Source organism: Microcaecilia unicolor, chromosome 11, assembly GCF_901765095.1.
Source record: "Microcaecilia unicolor chromosome 11, aMicUni1.1, whole genome shotgun sequence".
Taxonomy (NCBI): domain Eukaryota; kingdom Metazoa; phylum Chordata; class Amphibia; order Gymnophiona; family Siphonopidae; genus Microcaecilia; species Microcaecilia unicolor.
The window spans coordinates 167,680,611-167,695,600 of record NC_044041.1 but is presented as its reverse complement, the minus strand read 5'-3'; the positions used below and the strand labels follow the sequence as shown (position 1 = coordinate 167,695,600).

The following is a 14,990-nucleotide window of genomic DNA, read 5'->3' as shown; positions in this document are numbered from 1 at the left end:
CCTTTTCTAAACCCAATTACACAAACTGCTTTTATCACATCCTCTGGCAATAAGTTCCAGAGCTTAACTTTGCATTGAAAGAAAAAAAAGTATTTTCTCTTGTTTTAAAAAGTATTAGGGGTCCTTTTACTAAGGTGCGCTATATAATAAGATGCCATTATGGGCGAGATTCTATATATTGTGCTGAGATTTTCATGTGGAAATTAAAGCATATTCTATAAAGTACACTTTAATTTAGGGGTACTTTATAAAATACGCCAAGTGCTGGTCCACATGACTAAATTTAGTCACGGTTAGGGTTACCATATTTTGTCCCCCCAAAAGGACACATGCCCCGCCCCCTTTGCCCTCGCTCCGCCCCCTGTCACATTTTCCCCTCCCCCCTGTCACACACCCCATCACTCCCCCTCCCCGTCACCCCCCTTCCCTTACTACTGCCCTGGTGGTCTAGTGACCTCTTCGGGGCTGGAAAGAGCCCCCTCTCTCCTGCCGGGAGCACTCCTTGCATGCATCCTTCCTGTTCATGATCTCAGTGCCGATTCAAAATGGCCGCCGAGAGTTGACGTCTCGTGAGGTCACTTCAACTCTCTGTGGCCATTTTGAATCGGCGCCGAGATCACAAACAGGAAAGATGCATGCAGGGCAGTGCTCCGGGCAGGAAAGAGGGGGCTCTTTCCTGCCCTGAAGGCGGAAGAGGTCACTAGACCACCAGGGCAGTAGTAAGTAAGGGGAGGGAAGGCTAGCAGTCTGCCCGTTTGTCCGAATTTCTGGACAAATGGGCAGGTTGGCCACCAGCCTGCCTGTTTGTCCAGAAATCCGGACAAACAGGCAGATTGGCAAAAAACGCACGGTTGCCCGGACATGTCCTCAAAAAGAGGATATGTCCGGATAAATCCGAACATATGGTAACCCTAGTCACGGTCAATTACGTCAACTAAAACCTGGTCTAAATCCAGACAATAAGTGTCTTAGAATTTACACATACCACATTACAGAATACACTTAGCAAACAGTGCGCATAAATTCTAATGCCAATTAGTGCTAATTGCTTGTGAACATCCAATTGTCAACACTGATTAACTTGTTAACTAATTAAGTTATGCATGCTGTTATGGAATACGCATCTATTTCTGCACGGAAATCTCGGTACGATATATAGACTTTCGGGATATATTCCTATGGGTGTCTTATCATTTAGCATACGCTAATCAGCGCACCTTAGTATGTTAACTTCATGGTGTGTCCCCTACTCTTTGAATTCCAGCATTTACCTGTTCCACTCCATTCAGGATTTTATAGACCTCTATCATATCTCCCCTCCACCGGGTCTTCTCCAGGCTGAACAGCCCTAACCTCTTATGGGAGTCATTCCATCCTCTTTATTTTTTTGGTCACTCTTCTTTGTACCTTTTCTAATTCCACTCTGCTTTTGTCAGTGCTCGATTTACAAATGGTTTCCCACACTGCACTGGAGGTAGCTTCAGCCTTAGCATCAAATGAGTTTCTACCTCAAAAACAGGGTAGGAAAAGACCCTCAGGTGGGTTTTAGTAACAGAAAGCGAAAACATGAAAGCACTGTTTAACCTACTCACAAAATAATCAACCCTCCCCCCCCCCCCCCCACACACACACACACACAACAACCACACTTTTTAGCCCCGAACAGAAAGCTATTAGGGCTTGTTTGTGTTCAGATAATCAAATTAATTTGCATAGAGTTGATTTCCACATGTTAAAATTGTTGTTTTCTATTAAAATGAATATCTGAAACAACTGAAGACACCCCCAAATGAAGAAAGAAGTCTGAAAAATCAAAGAATGAACTGAAATGTTTGCCTTTGCATCAGGGGCAGAGAGTCATGGGCCCCTAACCACTTATCAAAAGTGATTACGCTTAACACTAGATGGAGGCTAGGGGAGAGTGGGCCCTCAGGCACTGCCCTATTGTTCCAATGGTCAGTCCACCCTTGCTTTGCACACCATAACTTAACCAGATGAGGATCAGACCACTACGGCTAAATGGAGCTGGATGATAAAGTTTGTCTATATAATTGCTAATTTAACAAGATATAAAGTCCATAGAGCCTGGCTAGTGGTGGTAAAGGTACTGTCCAGAAAGGCCAAAGGGTCTTGGGAGGCCAAACAGTCAGGCGATTTTATATTACTATGAAAGAAGAAACAAACCACTGAAATGTGTGCCTCAAGCCAAACAGGCATAAAATGAACCTACTGAAAACTAAAATCATTTTGAAAAAAGAAACCCTACAAATGCATGTTTTTCTATTTCAAGTTTCTGAACGTGCTCCACAAATATTTGAGAACAGATTCTAGGCAGCATGGTTTCCTTCCTTCCAGCAGACTAGACATCACTGTCCCCCACCCCCTTCTGATTCCAATTCAAAGCTAGAACCATGAAAGTCCAAAAATAACAATCACTATGAACTCAACCAAGATCTTACCACACCCTGTCCCTTCACATGCAATTTAAAAAAATGCTTTAAATCTCTTCCTGTCCTAACATGAGCCATTGGCAATTCAAGAAATGAAAAGCAGAGCCAGTGCTCTAAAAGAGTTTTTTAATTTTCTTGCTGCTGGTTTCAAGGTTTTTTTTTAAAGCCACCTCAGAGACACTACATTCCCACCCATTCAAAGGAGGCACATACAGAAGTAGGTTACAATCCATCTCCTGAGTGCTGGACATAGGTGGAAACCCAAGGTGAGGCCAATTCCAGTCCACTACAAATATACATATTAAAACATACAGAAATCTAGAGATTTTAAAAAGCAGTCTGTACAGAAATAAGTTAGAATACCACCAGCTACCCAAGCAAAAGTAACAATCAAAGACATTTGCATTTTGGGTTTCTGGCCCTACTTGTGGATTTTACACAGGCTAATATACCTTTTATTTGGCCATCATGAGAACTGTCTAAAGATGTTAAGATATATGAGCTTTTCTGTCCATACAAGTCCCGTCTGCTAGAATCCCCTTATGGGTGACTCTTGACTTGGCCCAACAGAAGGTATCAGAACATGCCCAGAACTTGTTTCTGCAGGATACATACTGATATAAGGATTCTTCTTTTCTGCTACTTAATATCTTTATTGTTCATCTCTCGAAGACAAAAACCAGGGAACCTGCACAGTCTTCATTCATACACACACTGGCTCTTCTTCAGGGTTGCTAGGGAAATAACCCTTCCACTCCCCCCCCCCCCCCCAAACACACACACACACACACACACACACAAACACACACACACACACACACACACCAACAGCCTAAGTCATCAGAGACTGGCCAAACTGGTTTTGATGTTCTGATAGGGTTACCATATGGCTCCAGAAAAAGGAGGACACATTGATCCAGTCCAGGTTTTGCTTCCATTTGAAAGCAATAGAAGTAAAACCCAGACTGGCTCAATCTGCCCTCCTTTTTCTGGAGTCATATGGTAACCCTAATTCTGAGGACTCCAAGCCCAAGAAATTGTAGACCTGCCCATCCTTTGGTATGTGTACATAGTATTCATGCAGTTTTGTAATGTGTGAATGACTCTCATTGTACAAGTTACAGGACTGGCCCTAGGAACCTCGCTCAGGTCGTACGTGTACTTCCCTTTTTGCTGGTAAAAATATATTTCCTCTTTTTGTTCCCAAAATAAAAAATAAGCAAGGATGGATCGGCTGTATAACAGTCAAGAAATAATCCACCAAAAACCACATTAGAGAACAGGTCTATCCCATGAGCTTGTAGTCCTTACCAAATAAATATGAACTAGTGCGACTGCAAGTCCCACAGTTCTTTGGAAAGAAAATATAAAACGGCATGTTAAACACACCAGAGCTGTCTGTTCTTATATTTTCTGCAACCATTTCACTTTGTGACCACCACTGATTATCTCTCTTTGTGATACCGAGTGCTCAGTTCAAATGTTCATTCTTCAGAAGAACCTTCAACCTACTGTGCCACTAATGGACTGAGATGTTTGAACTTTTATCCTCACAGAAATTCCCTTTGGCATCAAGGGGCATAACGGTATTGAAGTCTGTGGAAGTACTAAAGGCGATACAATTAAGATGGAAGTTGCTGAACGACGCTTCATTTAGAATCTGGTCTGTACAGTACGCAGGTCTTTATCAGAAGGCACCATCACTTTCTGGTTGCCCACAGTTTTCAGATACTGTTTTTGTGTTTGATCTGACCTGCCTGTGCACCACAGCCAGAAAGCCCTCATCTCTTCTGCTAGATCTTGTTTTACGCCATCACTTACAAAAACATTGATGAAGGGATCTAGGGCGCTGCTGAGGCTGGTCAAGGCAAAGGAGATCCGATAAGCAGGGCGAATTTTCATCTCAATCTGGCAGGTGCTTGTGTTACGATCACTGATGTAAGAGCGAATAAAGAGGGTCACATGGTATGGGAAGTAGCAGACGATGAAAATAATAGTCATAGCCAAGAGGAGGCTGGTGATTTTACGTTTTTTCTCCTTCTCCAGGCTGGGACTGCGGTGGATGACCACAATTATACAGCAGTAAGAAAACACAAGGAGCACAAAAGGAACCAAAAACACAACAAAGATGCGGAAATAGTTGACATGAGCCATCCACTGGTCCATGGGATATTTTTCATAGCAGAGCGCCACATCTCGGCTGGCATTGAAGAGCTCATCCTGGCTCAAGAAGACAGAATGAGAGCCGAGGATGATGAGCCAGACAATTACACAGACCATGGCTGCTGCCTTCATGCTCCGCAGAGTCCTGGACTGCAAGGGGAAGACAGTTGCCAGGAAGCGGTCCATGGCAATGCAGCTGAGAAAAGCCATGGTGGTGTAGATGTTGGCATTAAAGAAAAATCCAAGGACCTTGCAGCTGAGTGCCCCAAACTGCCAGTCTTCATTAGCCGTGTAGATGATCCACATCGGGAGGGTGAAGACATAGAGGAGATCCGACACACAGAGATTGGCCAGGTAGATGCCCAGGACGTTTTTACCTTTAATGTGATGGATGATGACTCCTGCCGCTGCCACGTTTCCAAGAAGACCGATAAAAAACACAATACTGTAAATAACTGGAAAGAGAGTGGCTTCATATTTGTCAGCGTAGAGACACGATATACTTTCATTGGACATCTTCTGTTGAGAAGTCTGGTTAGCAACCTGCAACAGATAAGAAAAGATAAGAGACTTTGAGAGGCCCATCATGACAGACTCCTGCTTGAAAGGAGAGTTTAAGAATGTCAGAAAACCTCTCTGCCTGGAAAGCATTCAGATAAGGGGTTGGGCTGTGCCCCTGCTGGCAAAAACATGGAGAAAACCAGTAAGTTACAGTTCAGAATTAAGCGTTAATGGCTAAGAAAAGCAAGCATTTACTACAAAGCCATGTCTAAAACAGTCAACATCCAGTCTGGCAATAGGGAAAAGTTTAAAGGGCAAAAGGGGCATCTTATGATCTTGCAAAGCACACAGCTCTCGCTTCATTCAGTCATTTATTTGCAAAGGAGATTCGGAAAGCAGGGCGAATGTTCATCTCAATCTGGCAGGTGCTTGTGTTCCTATCACTGATGTAAGAGAGGCTAGAGAGGGTCACATGGTATGGGAAGTAGCAGATGATGAAAATAATAGTCATCATAACCAACAGAAGGCTGGTGATTTTACGCTTTTTCACCTTCTCCAGGCTGGGACTGCGGTGGTGCATTAGTCTAAACGTCTAAGCAAGTTACAAAAACATACTCAATAAAAGCATCATAGTTATAGATCACCTTTGTTTACTATCCCCCAAATTCTATACATGGTGCCTTATTTATTTGGATTTTGCTCACACCTTTTTCCATAGTAACTCAAGTAATTCAGGTACACTGGGTATTTCCCAGTCCCTGGAGGGCTCACAAACAGTAGGATTTGAACCAGGCATTTCTGGATGTCAAGACCAGTGCTCTAACCACTAGGCCACTCCCCCACTCCTTAAGTTGGCTAACATGGCCAAATTGCATTCACAACTTAATTTATTAACAAGTCAATCAGCACCAATTAGTACTTAACAACCCATTAGTGGCACTAATTGGTTTTAATTAGAACTAATGGCACAACTTTCTAGGCATATTCTGCAATGTGGTGCATGTAAATTCTAATGCATGCAGTTGAAAAGGGGGCATAGCCATAGGCGGGTTGTGTGTGCATTATTATGGAATACACTTGATCTGTGCCCAGCTTACGCAGAGGTATTTAGGCCTGGTTTTAGGTGGCCTAAATTTTAGTCACAAGAATGGCACATAAGCACATTCTATAAACTATGCCCAACTTTAGGCACAGTTTATAGATTCACGCTAACCGTGTGGTTTTAAAGGCGCCATTTAAAGAATTTGGCCCTATACCACTAATATAAATATCTAAGCAGTTGGAAGAAGAAGGAAAACAAAACAAAGGACAAAGGGAGACCTAGGATACATTAATCTATTAATAAAGGGGAAGGGAAAAATTTATGAGGCATCAAAATAAAACAATCATATTATGATACAAAAGGAAAGGAAGGGAGGGAGTGAAAAGTGACAGGAAAATGGAGGTGATGCTGTAGCAGGGAAAAGTCAGTTAGAATTAAATGGGGACATCTACCAATCAAACACAAAAAAATAAAATAACTTATAGGTCTGAGTGTCTCTGCTTGATATGAGAAAGATGACTAGAAGAAGGAAATCTTGAAGAAAGGTGACAGAACAACCCAATCCCAGTTGAAAGGAAAACATCCGTCACAAAGCCAGGGCCATAAGACTCTGCCTGTGGAAAAGCAGGCCTGCTGTTTACTAAAGGGAGCCAGGGAGATAGCAATGAAGCATTTACAGCAGGACAGGAGAAACCAAACAGGACAGAACAATACTGACCGCATGGGGATTCTGATCATCTGTACAGCAGCACCTCCACCTTATTTAGCTTCATAATGCTGGGACAAGGCGAAAAGAGAGGCACTTTCTAAATCCTAAAACACTGACCGTGCAGTTTCATACACCTGTCTCATTTGAAAACAGGGCTGCGATCTGGCATCAGGAAGCTTCACTCATGGTTAGAGGCATTTTTCTTGTATTTTATGTTTCATTCCTTCTACCCACCTGTATGTTCACCCACCTGTAATGTTCACCTCCCTGCCACATCCTGTCTGGTTCTTTTAGTGGTCAGAGATGATGCAACCAGGGATCATTCTGAAACCCTGCAATCACGAGTCCTGAATTTGGCCACTAGGTGTCGCCCTTCAATGGCCAACCCCCACCCCCCTCCCCTTCCTTCAGGGGCTATGAATGCTGTCACTGCCACATTCCTAGCCTGAGAGAGGCCCTTTTACTAAGCTGTATTAAGCCCTAAAGTAGGCTTAATGCAGGAAAAATGGTCTGTCAGACTTGTGAATTCTTGTACCAAGTAGAGCGCTGCTGAGCCCGGTACTCGGACCAGGTTCTGCTTGGTGGCCGGACAACCCCGGGTTTCACCTGCGCTGACTGCCGTTCCCCAGAGGTTGAGCCCCTAGGTGTGGGCGGCCTGCAGGGCTTACGAGGCGGAGCAGGAAGTGGGGTGGTGAACGTAATGGCCAGACAGGCAGCAGGCAAGAGAGTGATCAGGTACAGGCAAAGTCAATAGGCAGGCAGCAGGCAGGGGAGTAAACCAGGAACAGGCAATGTTAACAGGCAGGCAGCAGGCAGGGGAGTAATCCAGGTATAGGCAATGTCAATAGGCAAACAACAGGCAAGAAAGTAATCTAGGCACAGGTAAAGTCAATAGGCAGGCATCAGGTCAAGAGAGTAATCCAGGTGCGGGCAAAGTCAGTAAGCAGGCAGCAGGTCAAGAGAGTAATCCAGGTATGGGCAAAGTCAGTAGGCAGGCAGCAGGTCAAGAGAGTAATCCAGGTATGGGCAAAGTCAGTAGGCAGGCAGCAGGTCAAGAGAGTAATATCCAGGTACAGGCAAAGTCAGTAGGCAGGCAGCAGACAAGACAGTAATCCAGGCACAGGCAAAGTCAGCAATGAGGGACAAAGTAGAGAAGCACACTATTGAGCAAGTAACACCCAGTGGCGTAGGAAGGGTGGGGAGGTGGGGGCGGTCCGCTCTGGGTGCACGCTGCTGGAGGGTGCAGAGAGCAGCTGCGTGCCTGTCGGCTCCGCTGGTTCCCTGCTCCCTCTGCCCTGGAACAGGTTACTTCCTGTTCCGGGGCAGAGGGAGCAGGGAGCCAGTGGAGCCGACAGACGCGCAGCTGCTCTCTGCACCCTCCAGCAGCCAAGAATGCACCCTGGGGGGGGGGGGGGCTTGATGCGCCGGGGAGGGGGGTGTCATTGCGCCAGGGGGGTGTCATGCTGCACCCTGGGGGATGGACGCTGCTGCACCCGGGGGGGGGGGGGGGGGGGGAGGGTTGCGCAGCGGCGATCCTCCCCGGGTGGCAGCCGACCTAGGATCGCCACTGGTAACACCTACCAAAGTAGAAGTCAAAGCATGGAGTCCAGGAAGAGCTCAGCTGATGAAGTGCTGGCGTCTGACATCAGCAGGGAGAAGGAGCACAGCCATAGGACAAGAGCAGGGGAAGGAGGAACCAGAAGACCAATAGGAGAGAAGCAAGGGAAGCCAGGCAGAGAGAGAGCAGACTCAGGTGCATGGAGGCAAAGCAATCAAGGAGCCTGCAGCCAGAGAAGAACTACACACACATGGCTCAGAGCTGTGCCAGTCAAGTGTGCGTGTTGAAGGGACCCTGCACAGCAGCCCGAGGATGCCGCTTGCGTTGAGGTAGGGGACATGACAGTACCCCCTCCTTAAGGACCCCCCTCTGCCTAGGTCCGTGTTTGGATGGGTAGAGGGTATGGAACTCCTGGATCAATTCAGGTGCATGGACGTTGTCAGCGGGCTCCCAGGAATTATCCTCGGGACCAAAGTGCTTCCAGGATAGCAAATAGAACAGCCGTCCCATTAGACGTTTGGAGTCCAGAACCTCATCTACCTCGAATTCAGGATCAGGCTCAGAGTCAGGAACAATGATCTTCTTCGGTTCTGGGTACCATTTAGAGGTTAAGAATGGAGGAGTAGCTTAGTGGTTAGTGCAGTGGACTTTGATCCTGGAGAACTGAGTTTGATTCCCACTGCAGCTCCTTGTGACTCTGGGCCAGTCACCTAACCCTCCATTGCCCCTGGCACAAAATAAGTACCTGAATATATGTAAACCACTTTGAATGTAGTTGCAAAAACCTCAGAAAGGCGATATATCAAGTCCCATTTCCCTTTCCCTTTAGCAGGGACACATGAAAGGCACTGTGGACCTTGAGGTTAGCTGGTAACTGGAGACGATAAGTGACAGTTCCCACTCGAGATCGTACTGAAAAGGGTCCAATGTATCGGGGAGCAAACTTGAAGTAGGGTAAACAGAGCCTCAAGTATTTGGTACTGAGCCAAACTTTTTGTCCAGGTTGAAAAAGTGGAGCAGACTGCCTTTTACAATCTGCGAAAATCTTATATCTAGCAGCGGCTTGCTGAAGATGTTGTTGGACCCTGTTCCAAATGTCCCGGATATTGGTGAGGGTCTGCTGGAGCAGAGGCGAAGCTTGGGTCCGAGGGATTGGAAGTGGTAGTCATGGGTGGCGCCCATACACCGTAAAAAATGGTGACATATGAGAGGCAGTGTGGAAGCCATTGTTTTAGGTGAATTCAGCCCAGGGGAGTAATGTAGACCAGTCATTCTGTCGAGATTAGTGTACATTCACAGGAAGATCTTGAGAATTTGATTGACCCATTCCACCAGTCCATTGGTCTGTGGGTGGTATGCGGATTAGAAATGGGTGGTGATGCCAACAGCAGAACGCAGAGCTCTCCAAAACCTAGAAGTGAATTGCGATCCCCGATCACTTATGATTCGGAGAGGGAGGACATGTAAAAGGAAAATATGCTGGATGAAAGCCTTGGCAAGAGTGGCGGCCGAAGGGAGAGATCTCATGGGAATAAAATGGGCCATTTGAGAAAATCGGTCCACCACGACCCAAATGACCATGTGGCCTTGGGAAGGTGGTAAATCCGTAACAAAATCCATAGATACTTCCTGCCAAGGCAGCTGTGGAACTGGCAGTGGCTGTAAAAATCCCCAAGGTTTACCAGGAGAAGATTTGTTTTGGGCGCAGGTGGGACAGGTGGAAACAAATTGTAAGACATCCTGTGCCATGCGTGGCCATCAATAGTATTGAGAGATCAAGTGAAAGGTCTTGCAGAATCCGGAGTGCCCAACAAACGTGGAGGAGTGTCCCCATTTGAGAACCTTTTTCCTAGACTGGGGTAGTACAGAAGTCTTCGTTATTGTGGGAGTGACCACGGTAGTGGAGGCGACACAGGCAGGATTAAGCATAAGTGTCACAACTGTCAGGAATAGTGAGCCCTTGGACCAATGCTGGAGCTTTGGCAGACAAATCACCTGGGCTGGCACAGGCAGGAATCAGAACAGACTGGACTAGGATAAACTAACAGACTCAACAAAGCAGGACAGAGGTAACTAAACACAATGGACAACACAAGAACTGGATCCAGACGAGGCAAGGAAAAGAAGGCAAAGGGCCAGAACTGGAACCCAGACAGGACTTGGAACTGGATTAAAACTGGGACTGGGACCCAGAAACGCAAGACAAGGCAAAACAAGGAAGTAGATTAAAACTGGCTCCAGAAAAGGGCAAGACAAAAACAAGGCAAGGACTGGATCTGGGCAGGACTGAAAAAGACAAGACAAAGCACAACTAGACAGGCAAGACAGGGTAGGAGCTAGGCAACAAGAATAACAGAATACAATAAACAGCGCAGGGACAGGATTCAGGATTCTCGAACAGGCTGGGCTGGAACAGGATTCAGGATTCTTAAACAGGATTCAGAATTCTCGAACAGGCTGGGCTAGAACAGGATTCAGGATTCTCAAACACGATTCAGGACTCAGAATTCTCAAACAGGATTCGGGATTCTCGAACAGGGTCTGGAACAGGATTCTCAAACAGGATTCAGGATTCTGGAATAAGCTTGGCTGGAACAGGATTCTGGAATGGGCTTGGCTGGAACAGGATTCTGGAACCGGATTCTAAAACGGGCTTGGCTGGAACAGGATGCTCAAACAGAATTCAGGATTCTCAAACAGGCTTGGCTGGAACAGGATTGTGTGAAAGTAACTGGTGGTACTTTTAGTAAGGCGCACTAAAAGGTGGTCCGCTTTACCTTTACATGTCAGTAAAGTGGCTGTATCTGTGTTTTTTTATTTTATTTTTTAAATGGCCACGTGCTAATTTCCTCATTACATCATGGCCATTACTGCTGGAGCCCCTACCGTCATTTATTTAGGAGGCAGTAAGGGCTCCTGTGCTACTTCTGTATTCATCGGGTAGTGTGGCAATGTGCCCATCAGTGGCGTAGCTATGGGGGGGCCACGGGAGCCTGGGCCCCCAAATTGGCTCTGGAGCCCCTGGTTTGGCTGGCAGGGATCCCCAACCTCAACCAGCTGAAGCGTTTATCTGTCCCGCGCTGATCTCACAATTGCCTTCTCTCCTGTTTTCAGTGTGCTGTGCACTGCACGTTTGTGTTAATGAAACAGAGCATGTGCGAGCATGCTCAGTTTCATTAAAACGAGAGCATGCACGGCGCGACTGGAAACAGGAGAGGAGGCAAGTGCGGGACCAGCGCGGGACAGATAAACGCTTCAGCTGGCAGGAGTTGGGGACCGCCACCAGCAAAGGTACGTGGCGGCGGCGGCGGGGTGGGTGCAGTGGCTGGGGGAGGTGGCCTAAAATGTGCCCCCCCCCCCACTTTGGGCTCTGGACCCCTCCCACTGAGGTCTGGCTACGCCCCTGATGCCCACGCTATCTGATTAAGAATGTAAGAACATAAGAGTAGCCCTACTGGGTCAGACCAATGGTCCATCTAGCCCAGTATCCTGTTTTCCAAACAGTGGCCAAGCTAGGTCACAAGTACCTGGCAGACACCCAAATCGTGGCAACTCTCAGTACTATGAATCCCAGGGCAAGCAGTTGCTTCCCATGTCTGTCTCAATAGCAGACTACGGAATTTTCCTCCAGGAATTTATCCAAACCTTTTTTAAACCCAAATATGCTAACCGCGGTTACACATCCTCCAGCAAAGAGTTCCAGAGCTTAACTATTCATTGAGTGAAAAAATATTTCCTCCTATTTGTTTTAAAAATATTTCCTTGTAACCTTCTCGAGTGTCCCCTAATCTTTGTACTTTGGGAACGAGTAAAAAAAAAAAAAAAATCAATTTACTTCTACTCGTTCTACACCACTCAGGTTTGTAGACCTCAATCATATCTCCCCTCGTCCGTCTCTTTTCCAAGCTGAAGAGCCTTAACCTCTTTAGCCTTTCCTCATACGAGAGGAGCTCCATCCCCTATACCATTTTGGTCGCTCTTCTTTGAACCTTTGCTACTCTCCACCCATGGGCGTGCCTCCAATGCTGAGAAATACAAATATCTTTCAGAGTGTGATTAGCGCACGCTATGCAAACACTACCGTGGGACGCCTTAGCGCTTCCCGTGGTAGTGCTCTTTTAACATGCAGTAGGCCCGTATTGGGCCTACCGAACCTTAGTAAAAGGACCCCCTAGTAGTCAGCATAATGGACTGAAAACCTGCAAAGCCAGGGTTTGAATCTCGCTTCTGCCAAGCTCTTTGGTGCAGGGACATTTTGCACCCGAACATTTATTACTACCGTGCAGCACTGCATACATCGAGTTGCACTATTAAAATAAGTACTATTATTATTCAGGCTAAGACAAATAACTTATTATTTCACTTTGAAAGCGGGTTTGGAAAAGGTGATTAATGAATCCAAAATTCAAATCCCAAACAATTCAAGTCTCATCAGAAAGCAAAGTAGCACACCAAGGCTTATAAATACCATAATAAATATGTTGAATTTTTAACGACAGCCTCCATTAAACCTAACTCTTAGGGGTCCTTTTACTAAGGTGCACTGAAAAGTGGCCTGCGGCAGTGTAGGCGCATGTTCTGGGCGTGCGCAGAATCAATTTTCAGCACACCTACAAAAAAATGCCTTTTTAAAATTTTTGCCGAAAATGGACGTAAAGTCTCACACGGTAACCAGGCGGTAAAGACCTACACGCACCAAATGCCACTTGCCGCATCCGATACGCGCGGCCGAAAATAAAAATTATTTTCCAGAAGCGTGTATTGGATGCGTGCCAGAAATGAAATTACTGCAAGAGCCACGTGATAGCCAGGCGGTAACTCCATTTTGGCGCGCGTTGGGTGTGCATAGACGCTTACGTGGCTTAGTAAAAGGGCCCCTTAATAAGAAACATTAATGTGAAAGAAAAGGGATAAATTTACAGTTTCAGAAAAATAAGTAGCACATCCCTGAAAAGAAAAGTATTAAATTTCACATAGTTATAAGGATTTAATGATTTTGCCTGAACTCTCATAGTGTTTCTTTTCATTTTATTTCACTTACAGTTTTTCCAAAGACCATATTTATCCAAAAAACAATATCTAATAATTAATATCTACAAGTCTTAACCAAATCATCATCAACACCACTTAGATTTCCTTTAAATACTTGCCTCTCCCCAGGCAAGGGTGAGAAGGGCAGCCGCACAGTGCCTCACACTCCCATGGGCCCTGTGGACACGGCATATCCCACTCTCATTACCTCCGTCCCACCGTCAGCCCTGACGCTGCTTTTCCAAACCAGCAGCAGCGGTTAAACAAGTTAAAAGTGATCGTGGGGTAAACTCATGTTCCGGGGCGAAGCTGGCAGCCGCACCTGTGCACAGTCAGCCCTGTGATAAACGTGTTTAGCTGCTCATGCTGCTGGTTTGGAGAAGCGACGAGAGCAGCAGCAGCAGGGTTGCAAAAGGAGAATGCCTTTCAAAAGTACTTTATTCATGCAAGATCTAGAAATAAAAAGAACCTGACATTAGCCATGTTCTGCCCATGCAAAGGCGGCTTCATTTTAGTTCTAGACCTCAAATGGATAACGTGCTTTTGAAAGGACTTCTCCTTTTGCAAATTCAAGCAGGAATTACCAATAGGCAAAAACATCCTCCTCCTCCAATTCGACATGTCTAGTGCACTCGACATGTTAAACCATAATATATTAATAAGACTACTAGATAAGTTCGGGATTGGTGGAAACATACTTAGCTGGATCAAGGGTTTCCTAACCACAAGAACATATCAAGTAAAATCAAACTCAAACATATCATCACCGTGGAAAGCAGACTGCGGAGTACCACAAGGATTACTGCTATCACCTAATGATGACCCCACTAGCCAAGTTCTTATCCAACCAAAGCCTTAACCCTTTCATCTATGCAGACAATGTCACAATATTCATTCCTTACAAATCTAAACTGACAGAAATCACCAACGAAATCAAGATCAGCTTGAACATCATGGACTCTTGGACAAATGCATTTCAACTAAAACTAAACAAAGAAAAAACACACTGTCTCATCCTCTCATCCCTACACAGCGCGGATAACCCCACAATTATCAACACCCGAGATTACACCCTCCCTATCTCAGACAGCCTGAAAATCCTTGGCGTTACAATGGACCACAACTTAACACTAGAGAGCCAAGTAACATCCACAACAAAGAAAATGTTCCACTCAATGTGGAAACTCAAACGCGTGAAACATATCTTCCCGAGGGGAACATTTCGCAACCTGATACAATCAATGGTACTAAGCCATGTAGACTACTGCAATGGAATTTATGCGGGATGCAAAGAACAAACCTTAAAGAAACTTCAGACCACTCAAAACACGGTGGCTAGACTTATCTTCAGAAAAACGCGATTTGAAAGTGCAAAACCCCTTCGCGAAAAACTACACTGGCTCCCAATCAAAGAACGCATTGCTTTCAAAATCTGCACTCTGGTTCACAAAATTATCTATGGTGAAACTCCGGGATACATGACAGACTTGATTGACCTACCAACTAGAAACACATCCGAATCAATACGAACATACC

The 14,990-nt window shown here is 45.7% G+C and overlaps 1 protein-coding gene across 1 annotated transcript in view; it reads right to left on the bottom strand.

Annotated features, from left to right (window-relative positions):
* Nucleotides 1-3,390: 3,390 nt before the first annotated feature.
* The window catches only part of LOC115480252 (G-protein coupled receptor 4-like), a 41,147-nt gene continuing 29,547 nt past the window's right edge, over nt 3,391-14,990 (bottom strand). The window contains exon 2 of the mRNA XM_030218785.1: nt 3,391-5,156. Coding sequence (XP_030074645.1) covers nt 4,104-5,129 — 1,026 coding nt within the window. The 5' untranslated portion in view covers nt 5,130-5,156 and the 3' untranslated portion in view covers nt 3,391-4,103. The remainder of the gene's footprint in view (nt 5,157-14,990) is intronic.